Below are 24,956 nucleotides of genomic sequence, written 5' to 3' on the forward strand. Positions count from 1 at the left end.
TACGGAAAGTATCGGAAAGTTCAGATTTTTAATACGTTAATGAAAGTGTATTTACGTGATAGCGTAAGAATGATAAGCAAAATTTGGGAAACAGTTTCGTAACGAATGATCATAAATTGTTTCCGTAAATCAGGCTATGAACATGGTCAAAAAATTCTGATGCTGATTCCAGAATAGTGGAATAATGTAGCAGCTAAGATAAATTAATATCTTATATATAAATGTAAAAGAATGTATGTATGTATGTTTGTTCTTTATACAAATCTATAATTTTAGACCGATCGTCGCCAACTTTTGCACATGTACCAAACAGGACAGGAATTGAATCATAGGCTACTTAAAAGTTCGTCAGAGCAGGGCGAATGCCCGAAATGGGCAAAAAAAACCTTTGGGCAACAATGGTTCCTGGGCCTCAACAATCACTTTCGGAATGTTTATTTTAGTTACCGTGGTTCCGTAACAATGCGTTTCAGACATGCACATGCCTTTACAGTGGTATGTCACTTTTTTTGATGCTGCCAGTATTATAGTTCATTCCTTTATAATGGTTTGTTTGTTTTTCAATCCTCCCAGTAATTAAAGAAAACCCGGGAAGCGCCGGGTATTTTTGCTAGCGTATACCTATAAATTATAATTATAAATTACTAAAATTTTGGAAAAAGTTTCGTAACTGATGATAAAATTTTAATTGATAATTATTATCCTATGTGAATAATCATGATAAAGTTGTAATTTTTAGTCATTTTACGGATCCATTATAGATAAATTGAATAATTCGAACTTTTTCCCATTGAAATTGGACTTCGAACTAATACAAATACAACGCCATAACAGGCAAATTGCCCAACGAGGTGACTTAAGAACATCATGGATCCCCGAGCCATTTTTGGGAGGCCCTACCTACTACTGCTACACCACACATGCACCCCGCCGAACCCCCAACGAATCGGTACATGTAGTGAAACCTGACGTGAAGTTCTTTTTTGTTTCTCTGTAATGCTTGTTATGTGTAGTGCTGCCATCTGCCACCAGTTTGTCTAACTATGAGTGAAGTGTTATGATTGAATTATTTATCGTTGTAGGACTGTTGCTCTCTGTGGCGAAACTTTTTAACGGGGAGATCGGCTCGCATTTGCGCCTTGAAGTTGGGAACCACAGAAAACCAACTTCAGCCGACCACCACTGGGGGGGTTCGAACCCGGATCCTCGCATCGCGAGTCCGTCACTATAACCACTCGACCACCACAGCGGCAGTCGAAACTAACCAGGTTCGACTGTATTTGTAAACGAATACAAGATATTAAGCGTATCGGTTACATTCGAGCGAATGTAACCAATAAACTTATTAGTTGTTTTTTCTCAAGTTTTGTGAAAGATCTTCATCTGTTATACTTTTATAGTATAATCCCGCCTTATTCATTGACTACTTATCATATTTACTAATATGAGCTAGGGAATATACATAATCAATGTGATAAATTCGCAAAATTTTGTATTTGCATGTCTTTTCGATTGTATTTGTGTAAGGAGGGTTTTGTTTTCATTGTATCGAGTTTATATTATTAATTTTTTATTCTCATTACGTACATCTATTTTTGTATTATGTGTTTGTATGGTTGCATTTTAAAATGTAATGTGTAAATTTGATTATTTCATTGTATTTTTTTTTGTTGTATCAGATTAAGAGATTATGTTCGGGATGGCTTCCCATCTCTGTAATTGAGCTCTGCCTGTTGTGATATAAATAAATAAGTCAAATTACTCCTAACCAACCGAAACTGATGTTTCCTTGTCAAAGAGCTAAATTAACGTGGAGTAAGTACTCGTAGTCCATCCTGCCCATTCCTTTGAATGTGTTAAAAACTCCAATCATATCCCTCCTACACTTGCATTCCTTCAATGAAAACATAATGTACATGTTTCATGTAAGAAAATTTGAGTAAATGTAGTTGAAACTTCGCAATTATATAGTCATCGACTTTCGACTGTAACAGATTCTGACAGACCGTCCGTAAGTCGAATCGTTCATTCAAGATGATACAAGTATGTTTAGTATAAATATATTTTACTTAAGCAGGGATTACTCCATAAAAGTATGATAAAAGATCTATTACAAAACTTGAAAACAACCGATAAGCTTATTAGTTACATTCACTCGAGTGTAACCAATACACTTATTAGCTGCTTTTTTCAAGTTTTATAAAAGAACTTTTTAAAACTTTTACAGTGTAATGCCAGATTTATCAATATAATCACTTATTTTTATTTTATATCAATAAACTTCATTTCATATCCTTTAAACATAAGAATTATACAGTATCATAAAATTACTTCATTAAAAAAAATACGAATTTTTTTTCCTTAGGTACATAATACAAATATACGTACATAACAAACTATTACCAGTTAAGTTTTCCAATTACACGTCTTAATCATCATAATAATGAATTTGATGGACAAAAAAAAAATGTTCAAAACATTATTTCGCCTCATTAAATTTTTGTTTTTTTGGATAAATATAATTTCAATTCAATGTTGCGCATGAAAATGTAAATTTATGAAACCAATTATCATAAATCGATTTCATAATTAATTTTCTTGATTTTCATGCATATTTTATTGATGATATCAGAAAAGAACATTGATTTCTTCCATTGGATATCACGGAAGTTAGATTTCCGTCAAAAAAGTGATAATCTGTCGAAGATTGAGTAAAGCAATGACTCAAAAAAAGCTTAACGGACAGGTATTGACCTTGATGAGGGCGACCCCCTTTCACCCATGGGGCATTCCAACAGGTTGAACCTTCTCAAGCCTCAGAAGAATGTACTGTCACCTTTTTTACTCTTCAAGGGGCCTCACTATTGAACTGAAGGACGACGGCAAGTTCTGAGAAAACGATTAGTATGATGGTAGATACATTGCCCGATGATACCACAATCCTTCCTTGGAATCTTTTTAAGGTATCGGACTCCGTTTAAAGCGTCATTTTAAAATAATAAATATCGATTTTATATTTATTTTTATTTTTCATGAAATCCCAATTCTTTGTGATTCCAAAACAGGCGTTGTTTCGTTTGTATGACGTTTAGAACAGAAGTTACGTCCACTTTAGTGTTGTGTTTTTACTAGGGCTGGGAATCGATTAGAATTTTTAACTGGTTAGTCAAAAATTTTTAATCGATTAATCGAATATTTTTTGTGACCATATAATATTAATAGATGCTATAAAAATGTCATTTATTCATTACCTTTATTCAATCAAATTCATTGAAATTCACATTCAAATTCGAAAAAAAAAAACCACAATACAATACAACGTATAATGCGATATATCTAAACATATGCAAGTACATCGATATATATGAGTTGTCAAGAGGTAATTATACCCGTACTGACAACCAATCAACGAAATTAATGATCATAGTCAAAACAATTTTCACAGTCATATATAATGCACATGTTAATAATAGTCATAAACATAAATCGGCAATTTTAATTCAAGTACCGTATTCGCATAGTCCCGTGATATACATTAAAAAATAGTCTTCAATGTTAGTGATAGCAGCGATGTAACTAAATAATTTGTTTTTAAATTTAGAATATGAAGCTATATTTGTTAATTCGAATGGCAAAGTATTGTAAATTTTGGAAGCTAAATAGACGAAGTGTTTTTAAATATTTCTCTCTTCTCTATGTAAAGGGATTTCAAATATTTCACCAGGTCTTCTCAGAGAAATGAATTTTTTAGGAGAGCAGAAATTATTATTTTTATGAAGTGCCAATATCGATTTGTAGACAACCAAGTGTCGTAAACCCAAGATGTCTTTGACGGTAGCACTAGAAGTCAAAAAACCGAATGATTTAATTTTATGAATTTCACTCACCTATTCGTTAGATGTAAACATATATAGGAGAGAATTAAGTTAAGAAATATTAAGGTTGCCCGCCCGCTCTTCAAGCAATTTAATATATGCTGAAAATGATAATTTCCAAAACTTGTAATTTCTTCACTTGGTCAGTTTTAAATGGTTATTTTTCGTTATTATTCACAGATTTCGAAACTACTTTCGATTATACTTTGCTTGTTTTCCTAGAAATTCCTCTCGAATGGTATTTGTGAGGAGATGAACTGATGCTTCTAAGAATACGAAAAACTACTGTTCATAGTGGAAACAATAAATTTTGGTCTTGTCTTCTAAAACTCCAATCACGCACAATTCGAAATTGAAATCATCAGTTTTCGTTGAATCGAATTTGGTCAAAATATTGATTCAAATGTTTTGTAATTTAGTCACTTATCCAAAATTTTTTGCGTTGAACATGATTTATAAGACATATCTAGTCAGTTTTTTCAAACAAATCAAGTTAATTCACAAACTTTTAATAATATTTTTTATCGAATTAATCGAGTCGATTAACTCATCTAAAATTTTTTACTGCGATTAACAATTGATCGATTAATCGACCCAATTATTCGGTTAATCGGACCAGCCCTAGTTTTTACACACAAGTAATCCGTGAATAAAAACTTTACACGCATTTTACGAAGGATGCTGTTTTTGACATTTCTTCAGTCTGAAACACGATTTCTAAAAATCTACTGATTGTATCATTACAAAATTTTTATAGGATACTTTGACATATATTGTTAATTTTATAAATTAAAAAATCTAAGTTCTATCTCACATGTATTTATCTAATTACAGTGTTTTATACACACAATTCACACGAACATAAACAAATTTGGGTGTAACTTATGGGCATACCATACAATCCTTTGAGTTTTAGTAGCACACCTGCACCATTACTAGTTAAATCTGCTGTGAAAATAACAAAACATTTCATTCGTAGAATTTTTTGCAATCGTGTTTCAAATATTACATGAATTTTGCTTAAAATTTGACATATATATATAAATGACTTTTTCATAGAAAATAACATAAGTAGTCCAAAATTTATTATTGTTTTCATCATTTTGAGACACTTTCTATCAAAAAATGTTATTCAATTCTCATTTCCATTACGTAGAAAAGTGCTAAGAAAGATAGTCGGATGCCTTAAACATCTCAAAATTTCGGATACTTTACCATGAATGAACTTTATATGAAATTGATTTAGTCCCAGAATACACGCAGTTGATGCTCATCATAACAACTTTCATCGTTCCGAGGAAAACGGACGTTATATTGGGGAGTTCGTTGTATTGAAAGAGATTGAGAAACAATTAACTTCTTGATAGAATTTCAATTGCGACGAGATTTTTCATTTTGTTACGATGTGAGCAGTTGCAATGAAAATGAACCAGGTTAAAAATAATAAAATTGTAATAATTAATTACGTGTGCACGCACGTACGTATCGAATGCATTCATACCAAGAGCCGAGGTCAATTTCAATTTTGGCACACGAAAAACGCGGACCTAGCTCATTTTATTTGCAAAAAAGAGTCGGGCCGTGTTGAATCAGGACGCTTTATTAGATTGAATATTCTTTGTGGGTGTTAAATTGGATGAAAAAAACGCGATGAATAGGAAAAAATCTGAGACTTATTCTAAGTCGTATAACAGAACTGTTGTAATATGGTCGTTATAACGAGCGTTCCTTCCCAACTTTCCTCCGATTTTCGAATTCAAATACAGTAAAATCTCGATAAGTCGTCACTTCATGTTATCGAAAAATTATGACGGTTTAAGCGGAGTGCCGTCAGTTTTAATGTGCAATCTTATGAAAATCGTATAAATTTAAAGTAATATGACATTTATTGAAGTATGAATCAAAATAACAATATTAATAAAATTTATAGATTGCAAAAGAAAAAATAATAGTTGACATTGTTGTCTATGAAAGCTGGAAGGGCTGAGGAAAAATTACGACTTAACCGGAATGACGACTTATTAGGGTGACGAGGTTCTATACCATATCTCAGTGAATGTTGCACTTAGAAACGTGCATCGTTTTTTTTTTTTTTTTGTTGGCCTTAAGAGAGAGAGAGGGCAACAACTTTTCAATTGGGTTTTTTAAGACAGGGTATCCGTATGAAAAGTGATTTTTTTAAAATTTAAATAACTCTACAACCCCTTGTAATATGAATGTCGTATCTGAGGTCTACTCGTTATTTGGATACTTTTTCTAGTTGAAAGTATGTCTGTAGGATCAATGGTTAGCCAGTAATTTGCAGCCAAGGGGCATAACCGATCACCTTGTATCAGGGAGGGAGGGAGGGGGGTGTGCACAACTTTTTCAGTCCGCGGGCCAGATATGTGGTATTTTTGCCGCTAGCGGGCCAAAAACTTGTATATATTGGATGATCGTATGATCTGTATCTTACGGGACGTACATTTTTCCGTCCCAACTTTTTTACCAAAAAAATGTCCCGTTTTTTCCCATATTTTCAATGAGACTCAGTTGAATTTTTTAAACCAAGAATTAAGATTATTTTCATGATTTATAAATTATACCTGATAATCATGACTCTATAAATAATAATGACTATATAATTTTAATTATACTCATATAAATCTACCCATCTCACAATAACTTGTCATATATTCCTTTTTTTGGTAAATTAGTTTTAAACATTGAGACTTGCAGTTGCCCTCAATTTCCCGCAATTGGCGATTTTTAGCTATTTCAGCTATAGATGGCAACGTTACTAGCGTTTGAGAACTTTTTTTGGCTGTAGTTCGCAACATTACTTGAATTTGACATTTGTTTTGGCGATAATTGGCGACATCCCGTATTGGTACCGATTTCCCGTATTTTATGAAAGAAATAAGGTCAGTCTATTTATGGTGAGGTATTTATCGTATTGTGTGCGGGGCGGAGATTGTGCAACCCTGCCCTGTGTACTGCTTATAGAAAACAGTGTTATCTTGGCGTATTCAGAAAGAACAGATGCTGTACAGAAATGGTAACGCATCCCATTACCGAAGGTCGCCGACTATCATCGTCTCTTAATAATCAACCAGTTTAGCATCACATCAGTGGAAAAATCCATTTATTCAATTAAATTTTCCACCTTAGGCTGATGTATAGATCTAGAAACTCGTCTTTAACTTCCTCGCTAGACGCAACACAAGAGATTCGCTTTAACACACGTCCTTCATTAATAAACGAGAGCTGTGTTGTGAAGTCGAATGACTGTCCTTCACCAGGAAAGCAAAGAATCTCACATATTTCAGACGTTTATAATAACAACCACTGTCATCGGTATTATCTTCTTTGTCCAGACATTCCTCGCTTTTTTTGATTTGTAACAAACAGAGAACCAATTACAAGAAGGTTTTCACAGGATCAAGGTTTCAAAAGTAGATTATTAATGCGATTTGCATGTATCAAAATGACTGCAATACAGGTTTATGTACCAATGATATATAGTCTGTACGTTCATTTTAAACGAATTTTTTTTTTTTTTAAGTTGAAAAAATTCAAATGAAGGTTATTTCAAAGGACTTATAATACATTTATAGATTTGAAAATAAAAATTATATGAAAAACTTCAATTTTGTTTTTGAATAACATCTTATGACTGTACGACTTTCTACCGTATATTAGGCCTGCCTTCGGGGTCCTTTTTTTTAAAATAAAGTCATTTTGGATAAAACGAATGTGGTACATATTTAAAAGAAAATAAATGTTATTTCATGAATATTTTAGGGAACATTTTTTTATTGCAAATTTTTTATATGTAAAACTAGCTGTTACACGCGTCTTCGCTCGCGTGGATTTGGTAAACTGAAAATTGATTGGCGATGATTCCTTCCAATAAAATTTGAATCCACCATTACCCCCCCCCCCTCCCTTGGGTGTTGCATTACCAGATATCCCGTCTTGGTGCATCTCTATATTATAAAATATAATACTGACCGAATTCCATATTTATATCTTCCAGCGGTTTGGGTCCCCATATAACTTTTGGACCGGTCCCCCTTACAGTATGAATTTTGAAAAATCCATCGTTAGTGAGTTTTAACATTACAAAATAAAACTACTGAACAATTTTCATATTTAAAGCTTCGGTGATTTCCGCTCAGCAGTTATTGTCCCATATAACCTTTGAGCCCTTTTATGACCACTTTAGGGGCCGAATTTCGAAAAAAAACCCCCTCTTGGTGAGTTTTTGCGTCATGAAATAAAAGTACTGACCAAATTTCATAAATATTGCTCCAGCAGTTGCGGCTTGGCGTGATTTCTATATTTAAAGTTTGGACACGTTTAAGGGTCGAATTTCGAAAAATCCTTTCTCAGTGGGTCTTTATAAAATAAAACTACTGACCAAATTTCATAATCATAACTTCAGTGGTTTCGGCTTGGCGATGATGAATCAGTCAGTAAGGACATGTTATTTATATTGTATGTATAGATTAGCATATTTTTAGTACTTCTGCTAAACATTGTATACTAAAAACTACCGCTTCCTTCAATTTTTTTTCATACAGATTATTGCTCTGACATTTTTCTGTGTAATGAATTAAAAGTTTCAGAATACTCTAAAAACTTCTTGAGATATGATTGTTTACGTGAAAAAAAATGCGCATTTTTTGTTAAAAATACTTGATATTCTCAATTCAAAATCATGTAAATCTAAAAGTTCCATTCATATTGCCTTAATTTTTAGTTTCTTGCACAGCCAGGACTGTCTAAATACAGTGGGAAAGTTTCATTGAGATATTTCCAGAAAACGCATTCAAAGATTACATTAACGGATTTCATTAAATTCGTTTTACTTAACCGGCAATAATTTTGCTTTTAGTTATTGTACAGACAAAATGAAACAGTTTTAAATTCTAGAATAACTGCACTTTCAAATGAACATAAAATCATAATTAATGAACATAAAATCATAATTAATGAACATAAAATCATAATTAATGAACATAAAATCATAATTAATGAACATAAAATCATAATTAATGAACATAAAACCATAATTAATGAACATAAAATCATAATTAATGAACATAAAATCAATTTCAAAATTTTTTGTGAAATTCGTCATTTGAAAGCAGGCGCACACACACACACAGTCGTCTTTTAACTTCCTTTTTTGAGACGGTAGACAAATGAGATTACGAATAACATCAGATAATTTATAGTTGAAACCGACATTTTGTAGCTTATCGTCAAATCAGAATGTCAAGAGAGCAGCAATAAGGAAAGAAAACTAAAAAAAAAGCTAAAAAAAACAAAACAAGAAAAAACACCGTTAGTGCGCCGCAATACACTTATAATACCTCTACATTATTTCTTCTTACACAAATAAAGATGGAATGTCTTATTTGAATAACAAAATATTATTGTGAGAAAGTTAAAAAGATAAAATCAACGTATTCATCGTATTTATTTTTCGTATGATTATTGACCAAAAACGTACGCAAGTTGCGTATTTATGTTAACGTCAATTCAAGTTCATAATTCAACATTTTCTCAAGTACAAATGAAGAGTACACTAGCTAGATCATTTTCTAGTGTTTGAAAGAAATGGCTTTGAAATGATAGTATCCGAAACAGTTTTTAGAAATGATGGAGTCGCGCTTATGGTATTCCCTAATGTTTGACTTGTTAAACTACTGCGTCACGAATTTGTTGCTTGTGGGTTATGTGATGCAACACCCAAGTTAAAAAGACGGCAGCTGAGAAAAACTGACGAAACTGAGGTTTGACTTAAGATTGACCCGAAGGCAGCTGTTCGGATTCGAACGCTAAGAAGAAATAAAAAAAAAGGTATTAGTTCATGTCTCACTGTCTAGTCACAGTGTCATAGCCAACGAGGTCTTACCTCGGTGCTAGTTGTCTAAAAAACACGCTCTGAATCAATTTTTTTGGGCCCCATAGGTCTGTGGTTGCGAAATTGCAAAACATTAATCCTTAAATGCTCAATTTATTTTTGAAGCTGATAACTTTTTGATAGTTAATGACATGTATAGAACATCTGAAAAATCATTAAAAATATCTATTTTGTATTGCTTACATAGGGTCTTAAACAAGCCGCATAGAGCCTCAAAAATCGCTCATAAAATAAATGTATTGAAGTAATATTACATAAATTTCACTAGCTTCTTTGTGATCCAAACTATATTAAGAAAAAAAATACGGGTTGCAAACTTCGAGGTTAAAAAAAATGCAAACAAAACATTTTAACAAATTAGCGAAACCACACACACGTGCTCTGCAAAAAACAAAGAGTTGTTGTCGTTAATTGGGACATATAATAGCAAATTCAAGATATAAAGTAGAATGAAAGTGACCTCAGCTTATGTGCAAAGTCAATTCTGAATTTTTATCTTTAAACTGGCTGCAGTAATGAAAGTCAAAGGACACTTTGCATATATGTAAAACTACTTATTTAGGAGTTAATTATGACCCAATATATACGAGGCAATATACGAGACATACACGTAAGAAACACATGAAATTCGTAGGTGGCACAATATGCGCAAACTTCATATGCATTTCAAGGGTTCGGAAATTTTCCTACGCATTACTGAGGGTCACCACGCATTTTTACTGCTACGCCAGTCTCCTAGCAATTTCTAGTACTACGCAAGCCACCTACGCATTTCTAGGCAACGCTAGTCTCACCACAAAAATCAGCAAAAATTTCTAAGCCTGCTACACATATTCAAGGTAAAGCTTTCTCCTACGCATTGCTTGGGATACAAATACAAAGGGGGGGGGGGCACAATAGACAAAATGCCCAACGGGGTGTCTGAAAAAAGATACCCATAAACATATGGTTGTTAAATATATATCTGAAAATACAGCAACCCAATAAGAGCAATAAAAAACCAATAATTATGATAAAATATAAATGTACGTACGCCATATACGTATTTCTAAGTGAACGCAACCCACACCATATACGCATCTCTAAGGGGAAACCAACCCACGCCATATACGCATATGTAAGGGAAACGCCACCCACACGCCCTACACGTATATCTAGGGATCTTGCAAGCATTCTATGCATTTCTGTTGAGTACCTGAAACATAAAAGGTTGGGAACATCTGCCCCGTAGGCTTATGATACTCTACGAATAACAAAAACCTCTGACTAGCACAATAATACTTCAGAAGGATTTATCGCTTCATTCAAAGATGTTGTGGAAAATATTAAATCCTGAATATCAAGAATAGTTAACGTGTGTGGATTATCGCTGATGGAGCTATAAAAACCTTTTTCCGGTTTAATACTTATCAGAGACGTGATATTTTGTAGATAGTCCACAGAAACACATGTTTTTTTTTTTGCTTCATATTCCATCTCGCAAAAATGATATTTTCATTCTGATCAATCACTGTGTAAACACTTGATACCGAAAGTGACGAAAAATGCTCTTAGATATCTCAATAATTGGATGCCCTTATCAGTAAAAAAAGGCTTGAATATATCAATTTTTTCCGGCTCTTTTTTTCACTATCCACAACTAAACATAATCAGATGGAAATTTCGAATGGAAGGATTCCAAGTACCCACAAATGTAGAGGGCAAGGTCTTTAGAACATATCACTAGTTTCCGCTTCATTATCGGGTTTTGTTATCGACGTGTTTAGTTCAGCTTTATCTCAATGGGTCCTTACGCCGAGATAAATATCAAAAAATCCATCAATCGATTAGGTTCTCTTATGGCAAATGATTCACTTAACCATTGTTTACTGTCCAGGAAATGAAGGAGACCAATGGGAAATATTTACCATATTCATTCCTTGACCTCATTGCAAACTCAAAACAATATAATTATAAATTTTGTGACTTTATAACAGACTAATCGTTCTTTTGCCTTTTTGTTTCTGAATGGCGGAAGTGTCAATCTCGATGACCTTTTTCAGAAGCATACATTATAATGTGCCAAGTGAAAATCTATGTGTATCACAGTCTGCTTTTTGTCTCGTTAAGGAAGCATCACGCGTCAATACCATTGAATATCGATTGCAAGGTCCTTGTTGCAAGGCTCGTAATTGTTTCCATGTCGGGAAAATTTCTTCTGGGGTACACATTGTAGTATGTATTTCTCGGCCTTGAATGTGACACATTTACAAGAGATGATTGACTATAATTTGTCAGGTCTCGTGCATAATAAAATATCTTATAGACATTGTACAGGGTGGGCAAAAAGTCCGTAGAAACTTTAAAAATTTATAAAAAACGGAAAAATAACCTAAATAAAAAACGCTTTGCAGGGTTAGCATCGCTTGGTCACAGAAATATTTTCAAGATAGGAAAAAACCCTCAAAAACAGCCGATAAGTTGCGCTGACGTACACAAGTCAAAGAAAATATACGCAAATAACGAACAGAATGCCTCCAAATCGTTTATTACAGCAGTATGCGTTCCACATACACGGTTTACAACGGTGAACTGGTTGGGGATTAGGAGCGCAAGTTCTAATAACCGTCTCATTTGCATATTTCCAATGAAGTCGCTCGTACCGGCGTCGTATCTTTTTAATGAAGTAGGCTTTCTTACGATTTTCAGCAGGTACAAACTATGGGGCATAAAAAGTGTTCCGTTGAAGAAAATCTACTTTACAAATTATATTGGCTCGTGAATGGAAAAATAACAGGCTTTTAACGATGCAAGATATCTCGTCAGTGCCGCTTAAAGATTTAAAAATTAAATTCCGAAAACAGAAATTGGCAAAACGAGCTTGTATATGAAAACATTAATCAAGATAATTATATTTTTCTTCACTATCCTACAGTTAAATCTAAAAACCCTGAAAAAACGTAATCCTGTACTGCTCATTGTGACGTATCAAACGCCATTTCCTTCCACAATATTTTACCTACATCAGGAATTCTTAATTCTTGAACTAAAAAAAAAAAAAAATAACAGTAAGAGAAATTTCATAAATTATTAAACTTGGTAGAGATGTCACGTCCGTCCATTATTTGAAATGAAAATGCCACGTGAAAACTAAAATTTCCGGCTCGTCTTTCTTTTTGATACTTTTTATAAGACATTCATTTTAAAAATATTTCCAAGATAATTTCGGTTCCTTTCCTTTCTTTTGCAACACGATTAGATTGTCTTTCACGCTTTTCCAATCGTTTTAAGCAATACGGAAATACGAATTGGTTGTTCGTACCTTTTGTGCGTGCGTGACGAGATTACACGTGGATATATTATTTGAAATGACTGTATTTTTTTATTTATTTTTTCTGTCGTCAGCATTCTATTATCATCATTGAGTATTATTATTTCTTGAACAAAAGGTTTAGTTAACGGAGAGAGAGATTTCAGTAAGTACACGCTCTGTTATGTGCATCGTTCTTCCTTGAGACTTTGATAATACTACTCGAAGGATATGTAAAAGACATCACGAAAAACTCGTAAATGGCGTTTTGTTTTAGACCGTTAAATGCTATTGAAAAGTTAGATCCTCTAACATTTTCGTCAGTATCTTTATCCGAAGTTAACCTTTCCATGTCGGCATGTCAAGTCAGTCTTGAAATCTGCATTTGGTTTTCGAAAAATGACCGGTGAAGTCTTTTCCTAAAGTCTTCGTAAACTCCTTTGAAGAGTCTAATTATGATGGTGAGAATTTTTTGTTCCTTATTTTGAAGTTTGTTATTTAAAGCGACCAGTTAAAGCGCTATCTATCAACGTATGGAATTATCATTCTTGAAATTTATAAATTACACAGTCGAGTCACATTATTGTGACCTATTTCTGACATCAACTGCGCGTTGGTAATGAAATAAAGCAAAAGTTTTGCTTGAGCCTGGTTGGTATGAATAAGAGGGATTTGTAAGCATTTCGAAAATGCATATGTTGTTGCTGTTATATATATTTGTCTAATCGAAGTGTTTTATAAACGAAATGTAGAAAGAAATTTCAGAAAATTCACACGTACATTGTAACTTTTGAGCATATCATACAATCATTCAAATTTTGGTTCATAACCTGCACCCACTACTTAGCTGAACGTACTGCGAAAATAACAAAACATTCCATTCAAAAATTTTTTGCAATCATATTTAGAATATCACATGAATTTTGCTGAAAATTTGACGTATAAAAATGACGCAGGTAGTGCAAAACTTATTATTTTCATAATTTTGAGAGACTTCCCCTTGCCGCATTTTACTGGCAAACCGTTGATCCTAGATTCATACTTCCAGTTAGGAAAAGTATCCAAATATTATGTATAACTCAGATACGTCGTTCATGTTGCAAGAGGTTGTATATAGTTATCGGAATATAAAAATTAACTTTTTAAATGAACACCCTGCCCACAAAAACCCAATTAGAAAGTTGTTGCCTGGTCTCCCCCGAGACCGACAAAAAAATGCAATATTCTTTAGATATTTGAATTCAAAAATCGGAGAAAAATTGGGGAAGAACGGCATAAAGGAGGGAAAGAAGAGTTTTCCATTAATTTAACCCTGCAAACCGTTTCTTATTTCGGTTATTTTTCCTGTTTTTATTTACTTTTAAAGTTTCTACGGACTTTTTGCCCATCCTGTAAATTGTAAGAAATTACATACATTTTTTCTTATAACAAACTTTTCTGCTTTCTAGATTCTACAACAAGCTTTTCATCTACTGGCCGTAGGCCTGACGATTATGAATGTTCCAACCATAAACGCATGGGATACGCCGATTGTATCGACGAAACTTGGTGAGATCCGAGGATCAATTGTTGATTTCTACGGAAAACCCGTTGGTGTTTTTCTAGGCGTACCGTACGCAAAACCTCCGCTCGGAATGCAGAGGTTCCAAAAACCAGAACCCGTGGAACCATGGAAAGGGATTCTCGATGCTACAACAATGCCTCCAGCTTGTATGCAGTTTTCAACTCGACCTTTCCCTTGGTCCGAAACGAGAAGTTTCCAGAGTGAAGACTGTCTATACCTGAATATTTGGGTACCATCATCCGCTTTCTTATCCAAAAGTAAAGAAGGCAAAGCTGTCATATATTGGATATACGGTGGTGGATTTTCGATGGGATCCAACGGTGTACCGGTCTACGATGGCCGCGTTCTGGCCTCACTGGGAGATGTCATCGTTGTTACTGTCAATTACCGTTTAGGACCTTTTGGATTCATCTATTCTGGTACAAAAGATGCTCCTGGTAATGTAGGTAAGAGACCTTGTTTTCAAAATCTAGTAAAAATAATTGATTATTTTTTATGAGTCTTGGGATCAAATTCGAACTCGAGCTCACATCCATGTTGGAAACTTTTTTTTAACTGTCTATACCAGTGGCTCTCAACCTGGGGCCATATGGCCCCCCTTTTGGTCCGGGGATATTCTGAAGAGGCCATGGGTGGAAATGAGATGAAAGAGGAGCCATGACAAGTGGTGAAAAGGGGGGTACCGAAAGATGTTAAGAAATAAAGCTTTCAAGTAAAATATGTTGGGAAAAGAAATGTGACTACTTTCAGAGTCCAGCAGTCCTGCCCATGGAACCAGGGCGATCTTAACCATGGGCCATGTAGGCATGGCTTGTCAAGAAGAGCCTACATGATGCGATACGACAATACGATTTTCGAGTGTACATATGTGAGCTGTTACTTCCAGCTAAATATAGGGCCCCACAACATTGCTTTTACCGGGGATTAATGATAGTGAGACGAGAAACTATGCATAGAGCCCACACAAGAAAGAAGCACACTGAACCAGCCCAGGGTAGATGCGGACTGTTTGTGATATGTTAGGCGATAAGTTAAATCAAGGTTACTTCAACCTCGAATTCGGCAATTACGAATGTAGTTTTGAACGCTCAGGTAATTATAATTCATCATAATTTGTATTATTTTTATGATGCATGCAAGTTATGAAATACATATTACACACACATAATAACTTCACCATGATAAAAAAAAATGTTTTTTTTGTATGAATTAATGATGACACTTTACAAGGAAATGTTTGATGCCTTCATCTTGTTTGTGCACGTGACATTGGTAAAGGGAATAAAATGACACGTAAATTACTAGTCAAGCAATTATGGATCAAAAAATGCCAATTGGTCCAATGAATAAATTTGCAGAGTTTGATAAATCTCCTCAATGAATGATCAATAATGATGGAATGATTTTAGTCATATAATAGGAAATTTCCACGTTTTATAAATAAATTGTTTTATTCACGTTTGTTACATTACACGAAAGACCCACTCATTAGTAAAAATGAATGCAACATCATTAATTGCATAAGTGTTAGATAACGTGTTCAAAACCATTTAAACATTTTGGCGCCATTCTGTGTGTTGGAATCGTATGTCCTTGATCGTTTTCTTCGAGAGACTAATAATCACGATTATTTAGTTCATTTCCAGCAAAAAACTGATTAACTTCTAATGATTAGTTACGTGAAGGAAATGGTAATGGGAAAAATGGTAATAGGTATATAACAACTCCTTAGGGTAGCTTTTTTTCTTTCCGGAAATGGGTACAGGTTAAGCCAGGGCCATACTCGTGCCAAGGCTGGCTCAATACGTTCCAAGGTTGGTTGGGCATGGGCAAAATAGTAGTTTGGCCACTCCACAATTGGAAACGATCATCAAGTGTTCGAGGCTGGAAGATATTGGAAGGCTGATCGACCAGTACCTTCCAACTTTCAACCCAAGTCAAAGGTGCTGCATCTTCCAATCCGTCTGGCCACACATTAGTCGAAGAATGGCAACAGTCACAACACGCGATGGCGTATCAATTCTGCAGGAAGCATTGGCATACGTAAGGGTTAGAACCCCCCCCCCCCCCCCCCCCCGAAGCCGAGATTATAAGTGTTATTTGCAGGAAAAAACTTAAACTCTCCCCATTCAGAAGAAATTTTTTTCCAGAACTCCCCCCCCCCCCCCCCCCCCGAGAAAATTCTGCGTACCCCTATGTCAGGAAGCAAATATTCGCCAAGGAACATTGGGTTAGGCTGGGCCAGTGTGCAGCTAACCTATACCGCTGGTGCTTTTTTGCATCAGGGGAAGCAAATATTCGCGAATGATTGTTGGGTCAGGATTGATGCGAGTGTGGTCCTGGCTTTATCAATGCCTTTAGTTATACGGGGTGTCCTGTAAGTGCTGATGCGTATCTCATCAACCGTTTCTCGTAGAGGTACACTTACAGGACACCCTGTACATGACTGTCTAAAACTTCACTGGTTGTGGAGGACAATAAAGTCAATTCTTCACGGTAAAAACAAAATTCAGTGATACCTAGGCTAACGAAAATAATTCGTTCCGCAATCACATGCATTAAGCTGAAACGTAATTTCACCCTATTCGGGTTGGTCCGAATAATAGGGTCGGTTAATCGATCAATTGTTAATCACAGTTAAAAATTTTAGTTCAGTCAATTCATTGATTTGATAAAAATTCGATTAAACTTTTGTAATTTGACTTGATTCTTTTAAGAAAACCAATTAGATATGTGTCCTAAATTTTATAAATTCCCCTTTCAGACCAGAGTATTAGTTACAGTTGGGGCCACGGAAATAAATCGTACTAAGCGGGAACGTTATAAGCGGTATCCACTCTGTATTTTATTTTTGTTCTTGTATAGCTGGGCGCTAACTTTCCTAATGAAAAGTCAAAATCTTGTGTACTGTGATCATATAGTAGAACCTCTCTTTTACGGTCACCGGTGGGACAAAAAAATTCGTCCGTAAAAGAGGGGGGTGCGGTGACAGTTAATCCGGGGTTCGAAATGCATACTTTTATTATACAAAGGGTATTTATTATTTGTCCGTAAAAGAGGATTGACCATTAATCCGAGGTTTGAAATGCATACTTTTATTATAGAAAGGGTATTTATATTATTTGGCCGTGAAAGAGGGTTGACCGCATTTAAGGGGTGTCCGTTAAGAGGGGTTTTACTGTAATTAAATATAATTTTCATTTCATTTATTCGGGAAGCTTTATTAATACTGATCCTTCATCCAGCTTTCAATATACAAACTATACTAACGTGGTGCATTGGCAATTGAATTATTCTCCGCATAATCGAATATTGTATGCTGGAATCGTTGATATCCAATTAAGCGGGGCCGGCTGTATTTGTGCTATTTATAACAAGGTGGCGTGTGAATCTATCTAATATAGTTTTTTTTTAAATTTCAACAACTTTTTCAGGTCTGTACGATATTCTACTTGGACTGCAATGGGTTAACAATCACATTAATGAATTTGGAGGAGACAGAAATAAGGTTACCTTAATGGGTGAGAGTGCCGGTTCGATAATTATTGGTTTCTTAATCATTTCACCATTATCACAAGGTCTTTTCAAAAGAGCCATCATGTCGAGTGGATCACCAGCCTATCTCCTTGCTGAAGATCCTAACATGAACTTAAAGACGACAGAAAGGATTGCCAAAATTGTAGATTGCACGAACGATACCATGACACTTTCTAGTTTTCCGTCTGAGGTCGTGGATTGCTTAAAAAGTGAGTGAAGTATTCGCTATATTTTTAAAATATTCATTCGTATTTACACTCAACTCACGATAAGTCGAATTCCGATAACTCGAATATCTGTTTAAGTCGAAGTTCTCACTCGGATCCAGAACTTTTTTCATATTTTAGTGTTAAAATTTTCGTTTAAGTCGAAGTTTTCGATCATGAGAGAAATTTTAAAAAAATGGCATTTAGCCATAAAATTTATACAAATACAACGCCACAACAGGCAAATTGCCCAACGAGGTGGCTGACTTAAGAACATCATGGATCCCCGAGCCATTTTTTGGAGGCCCTACCTACTACTGCTACACCACACATGCACCCCCCCCACCCGCATTCAGCAATAGAATGTAGCATTTAGCAATAGAATGTAGCATTTAGCAATAGAATGTAGCATTTAACAATAGAATGTAGCATTTAGCAAATAAAATTTAGCATTTAGCAAATAAAATTTAGCATTTAGCAAATAAAATTTAGAATTTAACAATAGAATTCGTCATTTAACAATAGAATTCGTCATTTAACAATAGAATTCGTCATTTAACAATAGAATTCGTCATTTAACAATAGGATTCGTCATTTAGCAATAAAATTAAAGAAGCATGCTGGCATGGGTGTTGTTCCTGATAAAATTGTGTGGCTAATTCAAGTACTGCTATCACAGAGGGTTCATCAGGTTCGCGAGCGAGCGTCATGCCCACAGAATGCCAGGTGCCAAGCGGAGTCGTCCAGGGATCGGTGCTAAGGCCCGATCTTATTTACTTTGTACACTGACGATATCACTCAGACCGTGTCACCTATCCCTCTAATGCAATTCGCTGGTTACATAAAATTATTCTCTCCAGTATAAAACACCAGGGGCCCAAGAATTGCATGCTAGCAACTTTTCCAGTGGAGTTGTCAGTATAAACTCCCTATTTCAACATCAAAAAGTGAATCAGTTCATTTAGGCAGACTGAATATTATCAACTAGGTAATGAAACGTTACAGAGCAATTGGATACATGCGTGGATTTAGGTATTGCAATGAGCCCCATCCTGAATTTTACTGAACATTATCATGGCAGTCTGCCAAAGCTAACAGAATTTCATAAATGTTATGTACGGTATATTGCAAGCGTGATGTGCTTCGTTGTCATATGCTTTCTGTGTATACGTTCTCTCGACTCTGGAGTTCTGTACGCAAGTATGGAGCCCTTACAAAATTAAGGACATAAAGTTTTTCGAAAAGCCACAGAGGTCCTTTACCAAACGAATAAATGGCATGAGCGGTTACTTTACCGCACACCAGTCATATATCGCCATATGGCAATTTCTAGTTGGGTGGGGAATGAAGGCGCCATCTATCGGTGGCCGCTCCAGGCTCAATCGGTAAAGAATTTTTCCGATGTTCTTTTGGCTGGATTGGAACCCATGGACAATGACGGAAACCTTCTTAGTGGAAGACGAGCATCTTACCACTGCGCCACTCGGGAACTGGCATGAGCGGCTGGTCTTACTGCGAGAGGCTTCGATTTCTGGGTTTGCACTCGCCGGAATGGCGTAGAATTGTTGCAGATCTGAAGATGTGCTACAAACAGTTTACGGAAAATTCACCGCCAACAATTCACCGCTAGGAAAATTCTCCGACCAACAATGCCCCACCGGAAAGTTCACCGACCAACAACTCACCGCCATGCAATTCACCGCTAGGAAAATTCACCGACAACAGTTCGATGCAAGTCAGTGAGCGATTGAGTTACTGAGTCCGTGAGCGAGGGAGTGAGTGAATGATCTAGTGAGTGAGTGAATGATCTCGTGAGTGAGTGACCCACAGTGAATAAGTGAGTGACCCACAGTGAATAAGTGAGTGACCCACAGTGAATAAGTGAGTGAATGATCTAGTGAGTGAGTGACCCACAGTGAATAAGTGAGTGAATGATCTAGTGAGTGAGTGACCCACAGTGAATAAGTGACTGAATGATCTAGTGAGTGAGTAAGTGAGTGAATGATCTAGTGAGTGAGTAAGTGAGTGAATGATCTAGTGAGTGAGTAAGTGAGTGAATGATCTAGTGAGTGAGTAAGTGAGTGAATGATCTAGTGAGTGAGTAAGTGAGTGAATGATCTAGTGAGTGAGTAAGTGAGTGAGTGACCCACAGTGAGTAAGTGAGTGAATGATCTAGTGAGTGAATAAATGAGTGAATGATCTAGTGAGTGAATAAGTGAGTGAATGATCTAGTGAGTGAATGATCTAGTGAGTGAATAAGTGAGTGAATGATCTAGTGAGTGAATGATCTAGTGAGTGAATAAGTGAGTGAATGATCTAGTGAGTGAATAAGTGAGTGAATGATCTAGTGAGTGAGTGACCCACAGTGAGTAAGTGAGTGAATGATCTAGTGAGTGAGTAAGTGAGTGAGTGACCCACAGTGAGTAAGTGAGTGAATGATCTAGTGAGTGAGTAAGTGAGTGAATGGTCTAGTGAGTGAGTCACCTAGTGAGTGAATGGTCTAGTGAGTGAGTCACCTAGTGAGTGATCCTAAAGATATGGCGTAAAGTTTTAATGACTTTATTAGAAGAAATTTATATGATACAAAGAAATTAAAAATTTTGCTGTTGCACAATACAAGAGAGTATATTCAATAATTCCATTAACTCTATGTTTTACTCAGAAACTTCTAAAATGAAACGTTGAAAGGAATGAGATAACAGAATTAAAAGATAATAAAGTAAATTGATACGCGATAAATTAACCCCCTAAAATGCTTAAAATCATCTCCTGTTATTACTTTGATATTATAAAAAAAATTGTTGATCATCAGTAACCAATGGATTTTTTTTATGATGAACTAACCGTTACCCGCGACTTCACTGGTGTGGATTCTGCAATCTCATATTTACTCAGCGTTGATTCCCCCCTATACCACTTGAACACCTCGTGATCCCGTCTTAGTGCGTATCTACATCTATATACTGTATATAAAATAACATGTCCTGACTGATTCATCATCGCCGAGCCGAAACCGCTGAAGCTATAAATATCAAATTTTGCGAATAGTTTTGTTTCACGACGTAAAGACTTACTGAGAAAGGGTTTTTCCATATTCGACCCCTAAGGGGATCATAAGGGGAGTTCAATAAAGGAGGGGGTAATAGTTGAAATCACGCCGAACCGAACCCGCTGAAGCTATAAATATGATATTAGGCCAATTTTTTGATCATTTGTGACACTACTATGTTAAAAACTAACTAGCTAATCAATTCACTCACTTACTAAGTCACTCGCTCAATCACTTACTGGGTCACTCGCTCACTCACAGACTGACTTACTCGCTTATTGACTCAATAACTCACTCCCTCTCTCACTGATTCAGTAACTCAATCGCTCACTCTCTCGCTAACTGACTCGCATCGAACTGTTGTCGGTGAATTTTCCTAGCGGCATGGAGGTGAAATGTTGGTCGGTGAATTTTCCGGAAACGCTTTTTTCAGCCCCCTTGTTGGGCATTGTAGATGTTGTGGCTTTTGTATTGCATTCGTATGACAAACTTTTCGAATGAGAATGTATTGCAACTATATTTCTCTCTTTTACGGTATAGGAGTCGATGCAGTTACTCTGAGTATCGCTGCCTGTATACCGGCTCCCCATTCTTCAAGAACATTTTTGGTCCAGTACGGTGATGAAATCCTACCGAAAAACGCTAGAGAAGTAATAGCAAGTGGAGATTTTCAAGGTACTGAACTACTTATAGGCAATAATCTCGACGAAGGATCCTTCCAGATAATCGTAAGGAAACCGAGTGTTTTTGGGTATTATGGAGATAGAGAATTCAATTTCAATAGAAGCTACGCCGAGAGTATCTTGAATAGAATGCTTTCGAAACTTCCAGATGGAAAAAACATTACACAGTATTACTTAAGAGGATTACAAGATGATGACTATGAAGACATCAGACAGCAGTTATATACGGCATCTGGCGATTACACTCTACTTTGTCCAACCGTGTTCTTTGCAGAAAAAAACGCCGCATTAGGTAGAAAAGTATATTTTTACTTATTTTCTCATCGGCCTAGTACAACTTTATGGGCACCATGGATGGGAGTTGCGCATTTTGAAGATGTCAGTTTCACTTTCGGAGAGCCTCTTGTCGATCCACATAAGTACACTCCGGAGGAAGTATTTCTCAGTGAGCACATTGTAAAGATGTGGACCAACTTTGCCAGAAAAGGGTAAGAATAAATATACATATGAAGGGTGATCATAAAATAACTTTGCCGATACACGAACCCCTAGCAGCCACGAAAATCAACGAATGCGAATGAAATTCAAGGTATAGGTGTTTTCAAGTATGCGCTTAAGAATAAAGAGAAAAGAATGCCTTAGCTCTTGCGGTTACGGTCACAGAAACAAAATTTGGAAAAATTTAAATAGTAACTCTCACTTTTACGTGTTGCTAAGTGATCGGCGCAGTGAAAAACCACGAGTGGCGTTAGAACCGTACTTATACCACCGTAACTACCGCCGCAAGACACAGACAAAGAAAGAAGACTTCACCTAGGCGTTGATGCACTCTAACCCATCTTAGGGGAACTTCCGGCGGCAGAAATGTGATCTGCGCTGGTCGTTTTCACGTTTCTTTGTCTGAGTCTAGCGCCTGCGTTTATGGTGCTACAAGTACCGTTCCAACGCCATTTATGGTAATTACTGCGCAAATCGCTTTGCAATGCATAAAAGTGAGTGTTGCCATTCAAATTTTTCGAAATTTTGTTGTTGTAACCGTAATCGTGCGAGGTATAGGTTTTGTTTCTTTACTCATTCAAGAGCGCATACTCTGAAACACTTACCAGGTTGTCCTGTAAGCACCAATTCGGCTTTTATCTCATCAACCGTTTACCGTAGAGGTATGGTTTCAATTTAAAAATGCTTAGAATTTGTTCCGAAATCACTTTGTACCAGTTTTGAGAGTGAATACACACAGTGTGTCACAAAATAAAAAATATGTAAATATAAATTATTGCACGGAAAAACCCAATTAGAAAGTTACTGCCCAGTCTCATCTGAGGCGAAAAAAAAAAAAATCCAATTTCCAAGTGCAATATTTGCTGAGCTATTTGAATTCCAAAAACAGAGAGAACAGCGTAAATGAGGGAAAGAAGCTTTATCCGTTAGTGCTCTTTTATGCTGTTCTTTTCTAACTTTCCTACGATTTTTGCATTAAAATTTCTCAGTGAATATTGCAGTTAGAAACATGGAATTTTGTTGGGCTCAGAAAAGACAAGACAACAATTTTCTAATTGGGTATTTTAGGACAGGGTGTCTATGCAAAAATTTAGATCGTTTTTTTATTTTGGCACACGGTGATTTTTGAACTAATTTTGAGTATTTTTAAATTGGAACCATTATCTACGACGAACGGTTAATGAGATAAAGGTCAAATTAGGATTTAGAGGATACCCTATACAGTCAAACCTCGTTAGTGCGTCACACGGTTAACACGTCACTCCGCTTACCGGGTCACTTTTTTGGATGTCTCAATTGTCCTCAGGCAGGAATTGGCACACCTATGGCTTACTCCGTTTAACGAGTCACTCCTCTTACTAAGTCATATTTTTGCTCTCCCAAGAGTGACTCATTAACGAGGTTTGACTGTATATCTCAAATTCAATTTGCATTCGTCGAATTTTGCAGCCGCGTGGGGTTCGTATATCGGCAGTTTTTTTAAGACCACCCTGTACTAATAATAAACTAGTAGCAGCTGAAAAAACTGAAGCTTTACTTAAGTGATAATATGAATATTATTGAATATTTCCAGTGTACCGGACAGAAACTGGCCAATATATTCGGAAAAAACACCCGTCGTGAAAGTGTTGGATACTTCACCTTACGAAGTACTTTCCTTCGGTCCTCATCAGATGAATTGCAATATGTTGAGATCTTCTTTTGGATTTGGCCCGTCGCAATGAGATTTGACGTTGAATAAATGTGCAATTGTATCTTTCTAAAATATACTAATAAAATACACACATTACCTGTATGCAGATATATATTTTAATATTTCCGAAATAAAAAAATAAAAACACATTCAACCGGTTTCAGTTCTCATTTGATGAAATGGCTGTATTTAATTAATTAATTAGACGTCTGAAAATCGAGCATATATGCATAAAATGCGGAAACAACAGCCAATCCTATAATCCTGTAATACGAGGGTTGTTCAAAAATATCCGACCATAATTTTTCCGTGCACGTATGTAGGCAATGCCAGTGAGCATTTTTTTCTGCCTACAGAAGCTGCCAGTCACCAGCAGACCGCTGATGAGTGAGGAAGTGTAAGTGGGCGACGTTGTATTTTCGTTTTTTGACAAAATGGCAGGAAAAACTTTGATGATCTCCATCTCGACTCCAATCGTGATGGAGCTGACAATTGCGACGCAGAACCTCTTGGTAATAGTCCTTGGTGATGGTTATGCCGTGCGGTGCGTACTCTTGATGAACCACGCCACTGAAGCAGTCAAAGAAAACGGTCAGCATGACTTAAACATTGCATCTCCTGAAGACCAAACTAAATTGTTAGTCAAAA

General features: G+C 35.9%; 1 protein-coding gene across 2 annotated transcripts; it reads left to right on the forward strand.

The window, feature by feature from the left end:
* The first annotated feature begins 1,957 nt into the window (after positions 1–1,957).
* LOC149072436 (acetylcholinesterase-1-like) lies at positions 1,958–24,436 on the forward strand. 2 transcript variants are annotated; one of them, XM_089246878.1, is made up of 5 exons: positions 1,958–2,043; positions 14,527–15,088; positions 18,077–18,388; positions 21,975–22,605; positions 24,189–24,430. In XM_089246878.1, exons 1-5 carry the CDS (start codon positions 2,035–2,037, stop codon positions 24,337–24,339), a joined length of 1,665 nt encoding a protein of 554 aa, XP_089103004.1. In that variant the 5' UTR covers positions 1,958–2,034; the 3' UTR covers positions 24,340–24,430. The 2 variants fall into 2 exon arrangements, with proteins under 2 accessions (XP_089103004.1, XP_089103006.1); XM_089246880.1 differs by lacking the exon at positions 1,958–2,043 and adding an exon at positions 13,222–13,539 and having other exon boundaries at positions 24,189–24,436.
* Positions 24,437–24,956: the final 520 nt, after the last annotated feature.

The sequence above is a fragment of the Pholcus phalangioides genome, unplaced genomic scaffold (assembly GCF_987345545.1).
Source record: "Pholcus phalangioides strain wild (caught in Gottingen) unplaced genomic scaffold, Ppha-v1.0 ptg000017l_1, whole genome shotgun sequence".
Classification (NCBI taxonomy): domain Eukaryota; kingdom Metazoa; phylum Arthropoda; class Arachnida; order Araneae; family Pholcidae; genus Pholcus; species Pholcus phalangioides.

What these genes read in the sequence shown, in the direction of transcription:
- LOC149072436 (XM_089246878.1), top strand. An exon ending in AGATGCTCCTGGTAATGTAG is followed by an intron (nt 15,089 to 18,076) that starts GTAAGAGACCTT and finishes CAACTTTTTCAG; the next exon opens with GTCTGTACGATATTCTACTT. An exon ending in GGTCGTGGATTGCTTAAAAA is followed by an intron (nt 18,389 to 21,974) that starts GTGAGTGAAGTA and finishes TTTACGGTATAG; the next exon opens with GAGTCGATGCAGTTACTCTG.